This window comes from Poeciliopsis prolifica, unplaced genomic scaffold, assembly GCF_027474105.1.
Source record: "Poeciliopsis prolifica strain line A6 unplaced genomic scaffold, Auburn_PproV2 SCAFFOLD061, whole genome shotgun sequence".
NCBI classification, from domain to species: Eukaryota; Metazoa; Chordata; class Actinopteri; order Cyprinodontiformes; family Poeciliidae; genus Poeciliopsis; species Poeciliopsis prolifica.
This window is the reverse complement of record NW_026562436.1, coordinates 582,318-601,624: the sequence shown is the minus strand read 5'-3', so window position 1 is coordinate 601,624 and position 19,307 is coordinate 582,318. Positions and strand designations below refer to the sequence as shown.

General features: G+C 40.1%; 2 protein-coding genes across 3 annotated transcripts; one reads left to right on the top strand and one right to left on the bottom strand.

Moving 5' to 3' along the window:
* Positions 1 to 227: 227 nt before the first annotated feature.
* abraxas1 (abraxas 1, BRCA1 A complex subunit) lies at positions 228 to 4,722 on the bottom strand. Its single transcript, XM_055060591.1, has 9 exons — positions 4,537 to 4,722; positions 3,609 to 3,699; positions 3,383 to 3,419; positions 3,217 to 3,283; positions 1,900 to 2,096; positions 1,707 to 1,826; positions 1,547 to 1,631; positions 670 to 787; positions 228 to 596 (listed from the first exon to the last, which is right to left on the bottom strand). Exons 1-9 carry the CDS (start codon positions 4,615 to 4,617, stop codon positions 343 to 345), a joined length of 1,050 nt encoding a protein of 349 aa, XP_054916566.1. The 5' UTR covers positions 4,618 to 4,722; the 3' UTR covers positions 228 to 342.
* Positions 4,723 to 4,815: 93 nt separating this feature from the next.
* Positions 4,816 to 16,687, top strand: gpat3 (glycerol-3-phosphate acyltransferase 3). 2 transcript variants are annotated; one of them, XM_055060590.1, is made up of 14 exons: positions 4,819 to 4,910; positions 4,995 to 5,029; positions 5,773 to 5,941; positions 6,053 to 6,119; positions 8,412 to 8,700; positions 9,005 to 9,079; positions 9,842 to 9,931; positions 10,386 to 10,479; positions 10,547 to 10,662; positions 11,826 to 11,881; positions 11,957 to 12,042; positions 12,114 to 12,242; positions 14,161 to 14,240; positions 14,696 to 16,687. In XM_055060590.1, exons 3-14 carry the CDS (start codon positions 5,801 to 5,803, stop codon positions 14,799 to 14,801), a joined length of 1,329 nt encoding a protein of 442 aa, XP_054916565.1. In that variant the 5' UTR covers positions 4,819 to 4,910; positions 4,995 to 5,029; positions 5,773 to 5,800; the 3' UTR covers positions 14,802 to 16,687. The 2 variants fall into 2 exon arrangements, with proteins under 2 accessions (XP_054916564.1, XP_054916565.1); XM_055060589.1 differs by lacking the exon at positions 4,995 to 5,029 and having other exon boundaries at positions 4,816 to 4,910; positions 9,842 to 9,932; positions 10,384 to 10,479.
* The last annotated feature ends 2,620 nt before the right edge of the window (positions 16,688 to 19,307 follow it).

Below are 19,307 nucleotides of genomic sequence, written 5' to 3'. Positions count from 1 at the left end.
GTTGAGTTGCAGTCAGAAACCATGGAAGACCTTTCAGTCAGTATTAAATATGGCTATGAGGCACCAATATAAATATGAATTTATTCCAATAAATTCTAAAGAACAATTGTTATTCTGAACCATCTCCAGGTAACATGTTGTAACATTTATCTGAGAACTTAGAAAATACTCTGGATTTTTCATTAAAAAAAATATATATTTTTTTTCAAATAAAACATATCCACATATTTAATTTCTGCAGTTAATTTAAGCCTAGCATTTATTTAGGCGTTATTTATTTAGCATTTATTTATTTATTTCCCCTGCATCAGGAATGGACTTCCCCTGATGCAGGATGCTGAGTCAGCAGTTGTTCCTCCTCCGTTTCCTGCCCCTGCCCTGCAGTGCCCCCTTCTGCTTCGTTCCACAGCCATCCTGCAGCAGGGCAGGCTGCTCCTGCTCCCTGTCTGAGTCTGCTGCCATCGTGTCTTTGCTGGGGACAGGGAAGGCCTGTAGGGACAGCCTCTGAGTGAGCAAGAGAGGGCAGGAGCCCAGCAGCGCTCTGACGGCCTTTAGCAGCAGCTGGTTGTTCCTGGGCTCAACTGGGCTGCTGGTTTCTATGGAAACGGACAGTGTGAGGACTTGCTTGGAGGCGGAGCAGAAGCATCTTCAGGTGGATGTGGGTCTTACCTGCAACTTTTTCTGCTGAGCTCTGCTGCTTCTCTCTGAGGCTCTTCCTCAGGGCTGAAACCTCCAGCTGCAGCGCTTCTACTTCACGCTCGCTCTCCTCCACCTCTCTGCATGCTTTCTGTCCACACACACAGCAAAATAGACTTTCACAGTCAGATTAGCGTCAGAACTCAAACTTTAAATACAACAGTAAAGAGGAGAGGAAGGAAAAGAGAAATGTAGAGAAGAGGGAGGAAAGGAGAATAAAGTGTGGTTTATCTGGTTCTACTAGAGATTTCTTTCTCTTCAAGGGAGTTTTTCCTCTCCACTGCGTGGTCAGTATGAGGGATTTCTGTAAAATAAACCCGAGTTGCCCACCTCTGATGTAAACAATTGTCTCTGCGTGTTCATCCAGGAGGAGTGAACGCTGCAAGTCAATGATTTGATTTGATGCAAGCTGATGGGTTTTCTTAAACTGTTTAAGAAACTTTAATGTACAACTCTTAACTGTTTGATAATTAGTTTAAATTGGAATGTATGTGGGATTGAATTGAAATGAATTTTTGTGAAATACCTTGAGATGACATTTGTTGTAATTTGGTGCTATATAAATAAACTGAATAGAATAAAGGAAGGAAAAAGTACAAAATGGATGGGAAAAAGAAAAATGGGACAGATGGAGAGGAGAGTCAAGCTAGGAAGTAAGGAATGACAAAAACGCAAAAGGGGTGAAAAAATAAATAATTAAAGGGAGTGTGGATGGAATCACACTCTGGAAATACAAATATTTTTCCATACTAATCCAGAATGGGGAAATAAATAAACTTCCAGACTTTTCCAGACCGTGTAGGAACCCTGATGATGAGAATGTTGTGACGCTCCTTCACTCCTCCCTCACCTGTAGCTCCACTTGCAGAGAGTCGTTCATCTTGTTCATCTCATCTACCTCCTTCAGCAACCCACTGGGGGAGAAGAACCTGGACCTGGAGCAGACGGGGAAGCTTTGTGAGCAAGACAACGGCTGCTACACATCTGAGCCGGCCTGAAAGCAAAGCTACCTGTGTTTGTTCATGGTGAGGCTATAGCCTGAAGCGGAGCAGGGAGCGGACATCTTCCAGTAGCCCTGCTGCTCCAGGAGACCCAGGTTGGTCACCAGCACCGGGATGTTCACGAAGCGCCTGAAGAGAGCAGAGGACAGCACTCCCTCAGTAAACACACCAAGCCGACCCGTCCCACTGGAGCGGGCATCACCTGCTGCGGGATGTGAAGGCGGAGTACTCCATGCGGTGGGTGGAATCTGTGGGGGTCACCCTGCTGGACGTCAGCAGCAGGAAGATCATGTGGGGGTTCTTCAGAGCGCTCTTCAGCTTGTCATGGACCAGCTTCTCCCTGAACGTCATGCGCTGCTCTGAGTGTCGGCGCTGCCGGTACCAGCCAATAACACTGTCCTGCACCACAAACACTAAACTTCACTCAGACACACTCACACCCCACCTGTCATCACACTACATCATACAAGAAGTGCTCACTACCACTACACTGGTAGAGATGCACCGATGCAATATTAATATCTATACTGATCCTGATGTTGAAAAAAATTTCAGATCAGGTATTGGTGACAATGTGCCTGATCAATCCTGCTAAGTCTGTACACCTGAAAAGCATCCAGCAATACTAATGTCATTAGGCCCACAGTCAACTCTTACTTTAAAAAGACATAAGACATGCTTGTCTCTTAATTACTGAGATTTTGGACAAATTGTGAAAGACCAACAAAACTGAAAACCAATTAAGGGTTTGTAGATGATTGGTGAAGAAAAAATCTGAAAGGTGCAGCATGCATGTGCATGTCACCCATTTCATTTTAATGCCCTAAAATAAAATAAAATCACCTTTAGATATTAACTCAGGCTGTGTCCAGTTTTATCTCAGTATAAATGCAGCTGTTCTGTTTCTGCTTAGTCAGCATCATGAAGACCAAGAAACTCAGCAGATGGACCTGGGAGGAGATTAGGATAAAAAACTAGATCCCAAGCTTTAGACTCCTCACAGAACTCTGATTCATGTGAACGTGGAGCGACTGTGGACAGAAAAGAAAAAATAAAAAGGCAGAATGGCCTAGTCAAATGTCTGACCTTCAACTGTGAATATGTGGCAAAATTGATTTTGAGAGAGGAAGGAGATCAACTTTGTGTTGTGGACGTTATGAGCCAATTACACAGAGAAAGGTAGAAATACTTTTGCAAGCGAATAAGGTAAGTCATACAGGTTAGAATACAACCCCAATGTATGCTACACATTATATGATAATCCCACATATATTACATACCCAAATTAACCTCACAGTCATATTCTTAGGCTTTGGGAGGAAACTAGAGTACTCCGAGAGAACCTATACATCCACAGGGACTGAACCCAAAACCTTCTCGCAGCAAGGCAGCAGTGCTAGAACTGTGCGGGCTCACACATTAAACACATCAAGCTACATAAAATATATATATATATATATAAAAAAACCTGAAATGTTACCAAACCTTCCACAGAGAGCTGAACCAATCCCTCACCAACCTGCTTGTTATCTGCAAGCATCTCCTGCAGCACGTCCAGGTTCACCTCACCAGAGCTGCTGTACAGACTGACACACACACACCCACACCCACACACACACACACACTGTCAAACAGCACACACACATACAGTAACACTGTGCTGATGGCTGATCTGCAGGACTCACGTGTTTAGCTTAAGGCATGCGACGTGCTTCTGGATGTCTGTCAGACAAACACATTACACACACCGGTGACACACAACTGCTGAGCTCTACATACAGCTGAACATTTGTTAGAGTTTAAATCATATTTTTTAGAATTTTTTGTGTACACAAAATGAGAATATAACACACCAAGTCTAATAACAATCCTCCATGACTCAATAATGGTACTGCACTAGTGAGTACTCACTGTATATTTCTTCAATGTGAATGTGGTCAGACTGGGAGTCACTGATGGTGACCTGTTCATGGAAGCTGCTTTCTCCCAGCACCAAGCCTTCCTGGCAGATGAGAGAGTAGACAGCAGACATCAGGCTGCAGTCCAGCATGAATTGTTCTCTGCTGCAGGAATTATCTCCTCAAGGTGTTATGAACAGTAAGACTTGTGATAGAGCGATGTGCTGCAAAAACAGGAAGACTTATTTCTCCTACTGGTTTATGTGAACTGTTGTCTGCAGAAGTGGAAGAGTTCTTTCCTTTCTGCCCACTAAATTAGAGTACAGTCCTCTTATACTGTTAATGTTCCAAAGCCTTCATCAACATGGAACATGCAGTTAAATGTACTGTACATTTAAAGAAAATCACTATAAATTATAACGTGTCTCTCATTATGCCCTTTCAACAAATAATAATAATTAGTTATATAATTCCGCCCTGAAAAAAACTCAATATTAAAAAGCCCAAACTACGAGTATTATTGTATCCCTCCTGCCATCACAACAGAGCTAAGATTCAAGTTAAAAATGGCCCTCTGAATCTCACTTTCAAACTCCATGTATGCCGAATATATCTGCAGTGTACAGCAGTTCTGCTGATGCACTTAATCAGTTCCTCATTATGTATTTTCTACTTGTAAATGCATTACTCCTCGACATTTCAAAAATACTTGAGCAGAGTCTGGTGTGTTAGCTTGGTTTTAGTGTCACTGGAGCAGCTTTGAATGCTCTCGTGCATTTCATTCCCCGCAAAACGTTAAGTTACAAATAGGGCAGTTTAAATGCAGTTGACTATAAATTAATTTTGCAACTTCTTTGCCAACTGCCATAACTAGAAACAGCGTCGCATCGTCAGCAAGACTCGGAAAGCTCGACTGTAAAAGTTCTAAAAGACTTTCTCACCACGTCCGAGTCGTTGTTGACATGCTGGAACATGAGAGAAGCTAAAACAGTCCCCGAAATACGGACACTAGGCTCCGACATGATGCCTCTACATTTATCAAATCCAAACAGCCGCCTTCTTCTACTTCTTCTTCTTCTTCTTCTTCTTCTACTTCCACGCGCATAGCGGTATACCACAATACTATATCTGCGTAGTTGCCGCCATCTACCGTACCGGAGTATACTCAGTTTCTTGACGAGCTTGGCTGTGCCTGTGGGCAGATTTCACAACGCCCACAGGGAGCGAGCGAGTCCTCGTTCTTCTGTCCGTGGACCAAACACATCCAGAGGTTCTGCTGGGATCAGCTGGACGCTGAAGGACCCTCCACTGTCAGGTCTGTTCTGCTATACCCACCCATGACATTTTTGTCAGTGCTAGTTTGGTTGTTTTAAACATAGAGCTGCTAATGTTTCCACAGGAAGTCCTCTCCCTTCAACAGGACGGTCACTGCAGGTCATTTATTAAACTTTTTTGCGCTGTCATATTTTCATCTACCTAACTATATATAACTTATTATTTCTTGTGGTTTGTTAACTAACATGCAGTGAATGCACGTGCACAGTTGACGCTTTTTAGTCCTCAAAAGTTTCTGAATTTAAATAAACAATAATATTTCATATTTGAGCTGTACCTTACCGTCCTTTGGTCGTGTTTATTAAATTAATAGTAATATGACTGTAAAATGACTCTTGATAGTTTAAAATCAAAAAGGGTGTCTTATAGAATTCTGTCTCAGTAAGCAGGACTAACATCAGCAGTTCTGTGTGTGTTATGCTTGGGTGTGCACGTGTGTTTAAGTATTTTCACACTCATTTACAGGAACAGTTGGGCATCAAGTTAAGCTTTAAGAAGCAATGGAGCAGTTTAAAGTCTTCAGGTCATCATGTGTTATCAGGCAGTAACCTCAGCTTTGGATGTCTGCCTCGGGTCAGCAGACACTCTAACTCTGACCCTCTGTTGGATTCTGCAGCATTGTTACCTATGAACTGGATCATGATCAATATTATGTAGCAACTGATTGTGAAAACACTCCTCTTGTAATTCCCCCACTTATCCTGTCTGGTTCCCAGTTAAGATGTGCCAGCTCTTTGCAAATAGAACCGTTTCTAGTTTGCACCAAAGGAGGAGAGAAACGATTATTAGTGTGTCACAGCAGTTCGCTTGTTAGACTGAGAAGGATGGTTACTGGTTTGCAGATGATGAGGTGACCTCAGAGCTGCGGTGATGGAGAACCTTGGGTGTGTGGCTGGGCCCATTTTCCAGCTGTGGATGTTCATGGTGGTGTTCATCGTGCTTCCCGCCATGTTCGGCCTTTCTCTGGGGGTCACCGAAGTCTACATCCAGGTTCTGGTCAAAATACTCGAGGTAATGTTCTTATTCTCTGTTCTGTTTGAGTCTTCACTGGAAAGTTGTTGTGTGTCTTTGTTTAAGCATGCAGCAGTGTGTTGTTCAAAATCATCTGAAAATGTGTTGCAGTGGGCCACATTACGCATCCAGAGGGGTCGGCAGGAACAGCCCAGCGCCCCAGTCCTTCTGCATACAGGTTAGTCCTGTACGCCCATGGAAGCATTACAGGTTTTTATGGAGATATTCAGATTCTCTTCCTCAGTCATAAAATATCCACGTTAGACTGATTTGTGACCCTGTTTGTCTGATTCTGATGTTCCTGCTGGGAGGGACTGGCCTGTCCTCCACCTGCCGACTGTGACAATATGATCCACATATTGATGGACTTTGATGAAATAACCAAATAAGTAGTGCAGAAATCAGGAGTTATCTCACTTTAGTGACAAAAAACAATAGAGGAAAAGGCAGATTAAGGCAATTAAACACTAAAAAATAACCAAAGACATGAAGACAATTGGAAAAATGCACAAATAACAGTAATACAATAAAAATTTATAGCAGATAAAAGAAGCAGTTTATTACACATGTCATGCAATTAAAACTTAATAATTTCATAAATTCTAAGCAGCAGGAATAACCTGTAATTTTTATTGATGAAATAAATGACATTGAAAATGGAACAAAGTAACTAAACATAGATGGAGCAAATAAAAAAAGTTCTAAAATAACAAATAATTTTGATTATAACAATGATATCGCTAAATGAGTATTACAAATGAATAACGTAAGACTGAACTTTATTAAAACGGAATGTTTGAAGTCCTCAGTTACTTTCTTCACTAACATCCCTCAGCTAGAGGAGCGCAGCTCTAAGTTAAAAGGTTTCCCTGTAGTGGGACTCTGAAACCTTGGTTGCAACATCTGGAGAAGTTCTGCCACGCTGCTGCTGATCCTGTATGAGGCGGTCCTTGGCAGATTCTTGTTTGGGCTTTAGTACACAGTGTTCTGCTGCAGGAAGGATTTGTTTTTCTAACACATGGCGATCATGTGACGCTGTGAGAGAGAATCAGGACTGCCTATTGGTCAGCTGCACCATCTGATGTTGGGGTTGTTGCTCTGTGTGGGAAAACTCCTGGCTCGTCTCATGTTGATGATGCAACAGCAGGTTGTGTAACGGTAGCCAAAGAGCAGACTGGGATCAAATGTTTGTTTAAATTGAATGACTAGAAACACTGAAACACAGTGAAGCACTTCTTCTGAGTAATGAAATGTGAAAAATGTTCACATTTGCCTCCTGGCAAGAGGTGATCATTTATTTTTGGAAATAAGTTTGAGAAAACAAACAAGCAGAGAGATGATAATGAAAGAAATCATTAAGAGTAGATAGTATTACCTGCAGCTTTGGATACCCATTTGTTTGTGAGAATATCCACTGTCTGGCATTTCTGATCTTACACAACAGAAAAGTATCAACTCTTCTGGCTACTAGAATAAATCCATATTATTAGTACAGAGAGCTTAAGGTGATAGCCAGTCCTTTGCTGGATATGGTGTGTAGGTGTGGAGATGTCACCGTAATGCCCAGACTGGAGCTGTTCAGTTCAACTTGCAAACTTCAGGTCCATCCATCCCATTCATATAATTAGTTCTCAGAAAAATTGGTATGAAAAAGAAAACAGGAAGCTGAGGGAGACTTGGCTGTGCCTGTGGGATTAAACATGAGGTCAGCAGCCTCATGATCCTCCACATGCTGTCAACATTACACACATTGTTCAGCACTTGCCTGAATCTCATTTCATCTTCATTTTCCCAGCACACAAACAACCGTGTGAGGAAAGACCAACTATTGTTTTCATATTGAGCTTTCAGGGAGCTGAAAGCTCAGTAAGCTCAGTACTGCCTTATCTGCACAAACTGACCACAAGTGTTCCCATGCATGAACTGGAGAGGAACTGGACTGTATGGTTGGTCGACTCTTGAAGTGCCGTTGACATTCTGCACTAATGTAAATGACCAGATGCCACATAAGGTGCAAAAACCCCCATTGTGGGTCTAAACTGATGCATTGTCAGTATAAAGTCTTGTATGAGATATTCTTAACAGGGTGAATCAAACAGTATCAACCTGTTCATATCTGCCACTGTAACTTCAGAAAAAGCAATTGCATCTTTTCTTTTTTCTTAATTTGTCTAAAGATAGTTCTTAAACAAGCATCACTGGATCTTTACTGGACTTTTCTATTTTTTAACTTTGTGTCTTGCTGAACCTCAGTGGAGGCTTTTGTCCTCCTCTAGGCTTTAAACAGATTTTGAAATGAAAGTCTGTTTTAATAATTTGAATCATTAAAACATCATGTGATGATGAAAAAATTATGTCAAATAGTATGCTTTTCCATAAAAATCTAATAACTTAAAGTCGAGCCCATGGCCTTTTTTTCTGCTGTGACATGAAGGTAGAACTACCTCTGGTTCTGCTGGTTGTCTTGCAGGGATCATAGAGCGAGTGGGGGGTTCCATGGAGGAGGAAATGTGGCAGCTCCGGTGCTCTCGGCCCGAGGCGGTGGTGGCATTCTGTTTGAGCGATGGTGTGTATTTCTGTAAGAAGGGTCTGGAGAGCATTGTGGAGGACCAGGTGACGCAGAGATTTTCCTCAGAGGAGTTAGCTTCCTGGAACCTTCTGACCCGCACCAACCAAAACTTCCACTACATCAGCCTCCGCCTCACCATCATCTGGGGCCTCGGAGTCTTTGTGCGATACTGCATCCTCTTACCCTTAAGGTCAGTCAGTGTGTTACAGATCAGCTTCCCAGAGGCTGAGACAGACTTGAGACTAGAAGTTGCTAAGAGTTCAGCTTTCTCTGGCTGACAGTGACCAAACACAAAGACTGAGTCGTGACAGGAATATATTCTGTTTTATTATTTGGTATGGAGTCAGATCAAATGATATGAAACACAGAGTAGTGCTCCTCTCACAGGGGTTTCTCTGTTATAAATCAGAAAAAAGAAGAAGTATTTCAACACAAAGTTCAATCTGTGAGGAGTTTAGCATAAATCTGTTAGAAAACTATGTGACTTTCTGCAGGATTGCTCTTGCCTCTATCGGTCTCTCCTGGCTGGTGATTGGAACGTGTGTGGTTGGATTTCTGCCTGAGAGCAGGTAAAATAAACACATCAGTTCAACGTCTTGTAAAATGATAAAATACTTTTAATATATTTCATTTGGATTTTATGCAACTGACCAACACATAGAAGTGTGATTAAAAACAAATTTCTAAAGAGCAAATTGTTTTCAGATAAATTCTTGAAAAATGTGGTGTTCATTTGAATTTAGTCCCAATGATTCTAAACTTTGTAGAAACATATTTTGCTGTCATAGAGCTGCAGGTCCTATAGGGGCAAATCTCTATCAGCTTGGTACATCTTAGGATTTATTTTCTACAGCCTTATCCTACCCATCACATCCATAACCCCACCCCTAACCCTAACTGAAAGTCATTTCACACCTTAGCCCAAAACCTAACCACTAACCCGAAAACAATATTTCCCCTCCTGGGGACCAAGAAAATGTCCTCATAAGGAGCAATGGTCCCCACAAGAATATAAACACCCAGTACACATACACACACACATTTTTACTGACTATGTAACTTGCATTTAGCTTCACGTTTTATTTATTAGTATCAGAGGGATATGTGCTGAAAATAACTGCTGGCAATTCATCTAATATTTATATTTGTAAAAATACCTGCTTTGTGTTGGTCTCTCATGTAAAATACAATGAGGTTTAGGGCTGTATAAATGTAAAATAAATCAGAAGTGTGATGAGTATTTTGCCAGAGTGTATTTTGAATAGCATTGTTCTACTTTTAAAGCGTATTCTGAAGCCGTCCCAATTCTCCTGTGTTTTTCTACGTATCAGTGCAAAGAACTGGCTGAGTGAGCTGGTCCACCTGACCTGCTACAGGATCTGTGCCAGAGGACTGTCTGCTACCATCCACTACCACAACAAGTCAGTCACACTCCCAACTTCCAACACTTTACTGTACTTTTCATTTAACGTTGTTAGTTTGCAAAATGTAGAGATTAAAGAACAAAGTCTAAACTTAGACATTAAATAACAAATGATTTTCAAACCTTCTAATTTCTTCTTTTATTTTGTGAAATGAAATGATTGGTAGAAAAACAACCTAATAATAAAAATGTATTACGCTCTCATTAAAATTAAATGAAGCCAGATGCTAGATAGTAGTATTCAGGCATACAGACTCATATTCTCTTCCTATGCCTTATTGTTGATGTGATGAAAATGTTCTTTTCAGACCAGGAACTAAGATAAGAGGGCTCTTTAGAAGAATTTCCACTTTCCAATTTGGAAATTTCAAAGTTAGGAATTGTCGTTCAGTTTCCTGACTTTAGTCAGTTGTGTGAGATTCACATTGGCCTTTGTGCTGGTGTTTCTGGAGAGAGAACAGGCCTCAGAAAGGAGGAATATGTGTTGCGAACCACACTACCCCCATCGATGTGGTCATCCTGGCCAATGATGGTTGCTACGCCATGGTGAGTCTTACTTCTGGGGAATATCAGTGAGTCTGTGACTCCTTCTGTAATCCCACCTTGTCCACAGGTTGGACAGACTCATGGAGGTCTGCTGGGGATCCTTCAGAAGTCCATGGTCAGGTCCTGTCCCCATGTCTGGTTCGAGAGGTCGGAGATGAAGGACCGAAACGCAGTGACCAGGAGGTAACGACAAGGTTCACATGACAACAAAGAGCTTTGTGACAACTAGTTAGAAAAACTCCTAAAAAAACAGAACAACTAATGGACTTTATGTCCTATGGATCAATGTGACATAAAAACTAAGGCAGACAATTAGCATTAGCACTTCCCACTCAGACTTAGGAACAGGATATCTCTGAATTTCTGTCAGATGAGATTATGTGTTAAACATTGAGTGTTATCAGAAGTGTTGTCTTGATTCTTTCTGACACATTTGAGAAATCCTTGAGCAAAACACTTGAGCCTCCTTGCCTGCTGGTGTTGGTCAGAGGGTCCGATGCTCCCTCTGTCTGACTGCTGCAGGGCAACGGTGGCCACATGCAGCAGCTCACCACCTTCAGCATGTGAATGACTGAATGTAATGTGAAGTGTTTTCTGTTAAGGGACAGACTTGTCAAAGTACTACACATGTACAGACTATTTGCCATATTTCCCCTCCACTGTTGCTCCATGCATGCCCAGTATGAGGTAATGCTTTAAAGGCACCAACACAATTCAGGTGCCCTCTGCTGGTCCAGGAGGAATGAATTCTGCAATTCAATCTGCTGCATTTTCTTAGAAACGTCTGAATCCACTTTGAATAATTAATTACTGTGCTCAATTTAACTAGGATAAATTGGAATGCTTATGTGACTGGTTGAAATCACTTTTTTGAGATGACACTGTTTATAGGAATTGGTCCTATAAACAAACTGAATTGAAATGAACTGATGAACGTAGTGCTGAACAGGAAAGGCAAAATAAGGAAGGCAAAATAAAAACTTGCAAGACCATGAAAGAAAGCTATAAAAAAGATATAGAAAGCCAAGCAATACAAAACTAAAATCTCAAAATCACACTGAAGACAACACAGACTGCAGGAGCTGCATGTGATCAGCGCAGGCTCCCAGTTCAGTTCAGACTATCACACTGGATGACTCAGTCTGAGTCATGCCTTCAGCAAAAGGGTTCACCTAACACATGATTGGTCACACTCATGCTTTGTAACCACACTACAAGAAGAATACACTATGTGGTCACTGTTAAAGATGATTCAGGATTTATTTAACCCACAAACGAACCAGAGGTTGAGGCGCTCTGTGTGAACTCTCAATGAGGAGATCTGCTTTATGTCCCTGTCTCTGCAGATTGAGACATCACATCGCTGCAAAGACCAAACTTCCCATCCTCATATTTCCTGAAGGTCTGAGTTTTCCATCACATTGTACATATGGTCATTTCCAATGTTTGGTGACGTTTGTCTATTTGTTTCCAACAGGAACATGTGTCAACAACACCTCAGTCATGATGTTCAAAAAGGGAAGCTTTGAAGTCGGAGGAACCATTTATCCAGTAGCGATTAAGGTAGAAAGAACTAGTTGGACTTTCCTGGTTCTCTGGTTCAGGTTGAACGGTTTGCTTTGTGTCTGTTCCAGTACGACCATCGTTTCGGGGATGCTTTCTGGAACAGCAGCAAATACAGTATGCTTAGCTACCTGATGCGCACGATGACCAGCTGGGCCATAGTGGTCAATGTGTGGTACCTCCCTCCCATGTCTATACAGGTACTCACTGCTCCTTCCAATACATCGGACTGGCTGTGAGCACAATCACAAACTGTAACCAAGGCCCCAGCCACTTTACTGCTGATAGATTTTATGTTTTTGAAGAAACAAAAAGAGCAGAACAAGATAAAAACCATCTTACCATGGTGATGTCTGGTTTCTTCTTTCCTCCCCTAATCTGTGCTTCCATCATTCTGGGACATTTAGCATTTTGGACAACATCATGTGAAAGTTGATCTAGTGTGAATATCTCCTGCTGCAAGGCTGTCCAGCTGGCTAAATATGAAAAATACAAGTCTATAACATAGACATTGCTCTCCAAACAGTCGTTAGTCATATGAATATTGGGTTTTCCTTTTAAGACGGAACCTGTATGCTAACTGACACCTCTGTTCACTTTTAAAATCATTGTAGACATTAAAAATTATTGTTCTACTTGTGTGTCTTTTAAGTAAAGGACATAATCAATGAGAAGGTTGCAGATGAATGTAATGTCAGGGCTGGTAACAAACACTATTAATTCTTTCCCCGACATGTTGGTGTACGTTTCATTTTGACCTACAGGTGGCAGTCTTGTCCTTCTGTGAAGATTCACAGCCACAGATATTTCTTACAAACTCCACTGCTTCACTGCTAGACCTGTTCTAATGGTTTGCAATGAAGATCATTTCTAAACATTTCAGAATGTTAGAGAATTAATTGACACAATTTTGTTAAAACCATGTATATGTTGTTCATTTTGCCTCGAAAAAACAACATTGCACTTCATGCTAGCAGTCTGAAGTAGATTTTTGTAATAATGTTAATTTTCAAAAACATTTATAGACTTCAGAATGAGGTGAATTTCAGATGATAACCTACCTAGTAAGGTTATCATCTGAAAAACGGAAGGAGTAAAGCTTATGAAGAACCAGATTTCTATTTAAATACAGGCCAAATTAATCACCTAGCCTTAAAAGGGCAGTATTGTGTAAAATTTACTTTTTTGTTATAATGTTATTTTGTCATCAGTTGCCTAGATTCTTTCATGCATGTTTGAGAAATCCTTTCATCTCCCATGGCAACCATTCAACTGTGCAAAACGCTGACCGAGCTCCTCAGGGACGCAGCTCTTCCTCTAAGTCGTAGTTTCCAAGCCTCCCTGCTTCCACCTCACAAAGCAGCCAAGTGGGCTAGTGGACTCCTTCAAACTAGCCAGCAGCAACTAGTAAACAGCTGCTGGAACAGAGAATCTGCTGAACTCATTATAAGAGCTACTGAGAAGTACAGCATTGAACTTCTCAGAGCAACACTGGTAAAAACATTGTTAAAGGGTTAATAAAGGAGCAGAGCAGGAGTTTTTGAAGAGACAAAGGCCTGATTTCAAGGTATTAATTTACAAAGTCACATTTCTTTTAAGTCATATTTGATATATATAACATTTTTATAACAATTGAAGTTATCCCTCAAATCACCTCCACACATTTGATGGTGTTATAAAATTGCACTCTGTGCCTAGAAAATACATTATATTGTCTCTTTAAACTACACACAACACTCATTACTAATGCAGGCAGTGCAGAGACCTCTAAACCAATCACAATTATTTATCTGCATGTTTGCTTCTCAGAGTGAGATAAGAACTTTATTACTCTGGTCCACTTTTGAAAGAGTTTTAATATTGGACAGAGCTGTTTTTCACCATCAGCCACAAAATAGATTTTGCAATATCTTAATAAGAAATCCAAGCATATATATATGTGTGTGTGATTATAATTTACTGATTCAAATGTATTTGCTTGATTTAAGGATAAACCACATCTCCTGTGCACAAAATCATCCAACATGAAAGTTTCCATCCAGACCTGCCCAGTTCTTTCTACTGTGGGTCTGAGTTGCTATGTTTGGTTCTGACTGACTATTTGTGTTTTGTGAGCAGGATGGAGAGGATGCAGCTCAGTTTGCCAACAGAGTCAAGTCTGTCATTGCTCATCAGGGAGGACTGCTGGACCTGGCGTGGTGAGGATGAGCCTCTGCTCAACACACTGATTAGATCTGATCTGTTCTGTTCTCCAGCCTTAATTCATCCCACTGTGCAACTGAATATTGCTCTTAACTTACAAGTTGCATTAGTGAAAACCATCTAAGTGATTAAATGTTCTGCAAAGGTTTGAATGACAAGAAATAAAGGCAAAGAAAATAGCAGATAGGAAATAAAGCAGCTTATAGAACCTGGTGTGAACAGATGGACTCGTAAAGGAAGACGGATGATTATTATCCAGCTCATGAGACGTATGTGGCTAGAGTTCAGGAAGGTTAGAAGGTCACAGAGGCTAACATGGAAATGTATATGTGGGAAGTTCTCTTTCATTGTAACTGTGATGTGTTTGTGCACTGCAAACCTTTACTGTGGGGTGGCAGCCATTTTAAGCTGAACAGTTTTAAACATGAGGTTGTGAATGTGCTTCTTGTAGGGATGGAGAACTGAAGAGAGGCAAAGTGAAGGATTCCTTGAAGGAGGAGCAGCAGAAGATGTACAGCAACATCATTGTGGGACAAAACAACATCAGAACCAAGTAAAACACATGCAGCAAGACCAGAGAGGATCAATAATGCTGGATCAATGAAGAACGTGATCAGCTGTTAGCTTGGAAACGGCTGAAGTATCAGAAGCTGAAACTGACTGTTCCATTAGGGAGGACTGTGTTAATATTCCACCAGGCTTTTGTTTTCATAAAATGTTTTGAATGTACTTTGAGTTTGCGTGTGCGAGTGTATGTGTGCGCAGTAATGTCCATCCACCAGCAGGGAGCAGTGTGTGATAACATAGTCTTTCACTCCTGCTCCTCCCTGGATTGGAGGACATGTCCTGTTTCTCTTACAGGCAGTGTCACCACGGTGATGGTGTTCTTTCTGAGTAAGAATGTGGGATGTTATTTTTATAGAACTGTAGTTATAGAACAGAAAATGAAAAAAAATATTTCTCATAACAAGAAGAAACTGAAAGATTCTACATTCATTGGTTGATTTTTTTATTGTTATTTTTTTTACATTATATTTTCATGCGATCGTCACGTATTCAATGGTACTTCAGCACTGATTCCTAACTGTAGGGATGTGCAATAGATTGGGATTTTTTTTAAATGACTTCTTTCCTTTTTCATCCTTTTCAGTACAAATTACAATTACGTTTTTTCATTTTCACACTTTTTAAATATGGGAAATACTTTGTCATTTTAAGCCTGCACCGCAGAAAGGATAAAACTGTGGGGATTGAAATGGGGGAAAAAAGGTGAATTGGGACTTCTTTTTTCAGATAGTTCCATGTTTAGTTCACAAACCCTGGAAGATGTGGAAGGTTTAACATTGGAACCTTTTTTAATGTTCTGATTACCAGAATGTTACCAGAACCATGTTAATAATTATCATAATAAAATAAAATGATTTATAATACAAAGATAAAAATCACTAAGTACCTTACAGTAAATTGCAAACACAATACCAGTAACAGTTGAACATTTAAATTACATGAAAATTAAATCCAGAAATCCTAACAGCGTAAATTGTAAAACACTGATGAGATTCTTCTTGCGTAGCTCAATAAGTGAACAGCAGGATTTAAAAAATAGTCTTAAAACAAGAATGCTGTGTATTTACTGAAGAGCTCAGTTTGCACCTGAACATGATCATCACAAAACCTTTTTACGAAGACACATTAAACGACTCAATTAGAAAGTTACCACTAACATGACAATTATACTTTTCGCACATAAGCCTCTTTGATTTTGAAATATTTCCTAAATTAAAAATGAATCTCATATCAACAGTTTAAAATGGCAGTCTGATTAGTCAAACCAGATACCTGACTGGACAGCTTTAGTATGATATTCTGACCAAAAATAGAAGCATTAAGTGATTTTTTTATTGTCTGAGAAGGACAATAAAAATCCTGTTTGATTGGAGAAACGTTAGGTTTTCTAATCCAGAACACAATGAAGGGACTGTGAGATCTGTTCATTCTGACTGTGGTTCTGCTCTAATCAAACTCACGCTGTCAACACCGGATCCTCTACTGGAGATATTTCCTTTTAGGAGTGTTGCAACTAAGTATTTTTCAGAGTAAAAAAGTCAATTTGCTGTGTATTCCCAGAACATTAAATTAAAATCTTTATACATAAAATGTTTTTTCTACAATAATATTAAACCTCCTTATAACCTAATTGTCCAGAGACTGAATATGACATATCAATCGCATTTAATATAATGAGCGTTAAATCATCTTGAAATTAAGCTCATTTTAATTATGACAACGAGTTAGTTCATATTTAATAATTGTAATAATTCATATAACACAGTAGTGATAAAACAATACACAGTATGGAGAAAATTATCTAAAATACTGTGACTTAAAAAAAAAACAGTAAAAGTGCTGTAAACTACTTACAATGGTGAAAATATTAGTGATACTTGTCAAACCGTACATGTACTGTAAAATAAAAAAAGTAAATCACAGAACTGAAATACTGTGATTTATTTATATACTGAAACAACAGCAGAAAAACCTGCCTTCTGCAGACCTGACTGAACAACTGTTATAATTCCATAAATTTCATCATTTGTGAAGCATGCTGTCAAGGTCAATAATAATACATTCGGGATCATATTTTCAATTCTGTTTTATTTTTTTATTGTTTAATATCTAAGAAGCCGGTCAGAGAATGGGACATTTATTAAAAACTCAGAAAAGAGGTTAGGGCAGATCTGACAATTCATCACGCTGCCATGTACTATGACTAAAAAATATAAATCAGGTGGCACTGGATTTGAAATCACTATTATTATTTTATCACTATTCTGGTGATAAAATAATAATAATAAAAAAAATCAACATATATTTTATACACATCAATTATTTTAAGACATTTAAAGTATTTTTGTCACATATTTGCAATAATACTCCTCGTAGTTATTGAGGTTTCGCTTCAAAGAATCTTATAAATACATGACTTAATAATTCTCATGAAATAATTCATGAGAATTATTATGAGATCTGATGATAAACTGAATACAGTAGAGCTTTAAAATAAAGAGGCAACAGAACCTGATCCATTTAAAAGCCGTGTTTGTGCATTAAAGTGTCCAACTGTGATGTCGGCCAAGCTGGTTCTCCTGAACAGGACAAAAAACCTGTTGGTGTCCTTGTGAGAAGGAGATGCTAGATGAGACAGAAGAGAGCTGCAGATCAGCGCCGGTGGCAACATGTTTACTGTGACGGCGCTTTAATAAAGAAAGCAGAGGGTGTGAAATAGCATGGAGTTATTCTTCCACACACAAGCAGGCTTACATTTCACAGCCTCTCCTCCTCCTCTTCATCCGCCTGCCTGTAATAACAATCCCACAACTCAAATTGCTTGAACAGAAATGTTTGTTCTCCCCTAACAAGATTGTGAATTATTAATAGGATCTAAAGCCGGTTCTATAACCCGATTGTTGAGGTGGGACTCTTGGCGAGCGATGCTGCACCATTCACCATTTACTGTGATGTATGTGTCTGCACATCTTTATGTCCAATTTAATGTGATTCAGATAGATTTCAGAGGGACATCATAAAAGGCATTGGAGTGACCCCGACTGTGGACTCCATACAACCACCCCGTCTGTCCCAATATGTTAATTCGATTTGGTTCAATTTTACTCTTACCCGCAGCTGATCCATACAAATTCAATGCAGGTACACTAAGTAAATATGAATACATTTCCAAATTGAATCCAAGTGAGTGTAGTCTGCAGAGGACATCATTTTAAATGGTGCTGTGCTGGGAAGTGAGCGGTCACAGGGTAAATGACTGAGGCTCCCTCTAAGACTTGCCATTAGTTGGAGTGTAATGCCTTTAAATACATTGTTCTGCCATCTATTCTGTGCTGCTGTGGTAATGTATGTGATGCTGAGGAGGTACAATGCAGCTGCAGGGAGGGATCAATACAAGTCCTGGGATGTGCCCACTGTGCTGCTGCTTCTATTTAACTCTGAGGTTAAACACAAACCTGCATTAAATGCTAATTTCATGCTAAGGCATTTCATTCACTTCATCCACACCCATCATACCCGTCGCTCTGACAACAAACTCTGGCTTTGGACAGCAGCTGTTGGTTGCAGTCTCCAGTTTGTGCCACTAGATGCCATCCCATCATTTCACTCAACATTTAAAGGAGGGTAATATGTAAAATCCAAATTTCTTTAGCTTTACATGAGGTTGTAATGTTTTTCCCTCATCAAAAACAAACTTGGAGTGTTGCTTAGATTCTTTCATGTGTGATTGAGAAATCCTCTAATCTCCATGGCAACCATTCTGGGTGCATAAACATTTGCTCTTCCCACAAAGAGACTCCAGCTCCTCCCTGGAGCTGGAGTCTCCAAACCAAATGTCTGCTTCACAGAGCACCTGTCCATTACACTGCCCCAGCTCTGCTCCTCCTGACTAGCAGCAGCAATTAGCAAATATCTGGTGTCTACTGATCTGATCACACAAACTAGTTCTCAGTCCAACACTCCTAAGAATAGTTGTTAATGGCATCATAGAGAAGCATTACTCTGATGGCATGCTGAAAGTGGAGTTTCTTAAAGAGACAGAGGCCCAATTCCAAAACATTAGATTCCAAAGTCATGTTTTATGTGCATTTTCACCACTGAAGATAACATGGTTACTTGATTATGCTATAAAATGACATTAAGTGCCTTGAAAATACATAACGATGCCCCTTTAAAGTGTTTTTCCACAACATCTTGGGGTTTAAAATGTGCAAAAATGAAAATAACAAGTGAAGACACTCTGCAGGACGATGGAATGGATTAAAATCCAGGCAGATGAAAACACTTGGTGCTATGCAGCAGTTTTCAGACTTCTGCTAGAGAGATCTGCCAGTGGCACAAACCCCAGACCAGACACAGCCTCTGACCAGAAGGGCCAAACATGAGACTATCAGTGCCCCCCCCAACTACCCCTCTTTTTGCATACTCTAACCAAACAGGCTTTAATTGGTCGGAATTGATCTCTTTTGCTCTGATTGGGCTTCAATTGAGGTGAA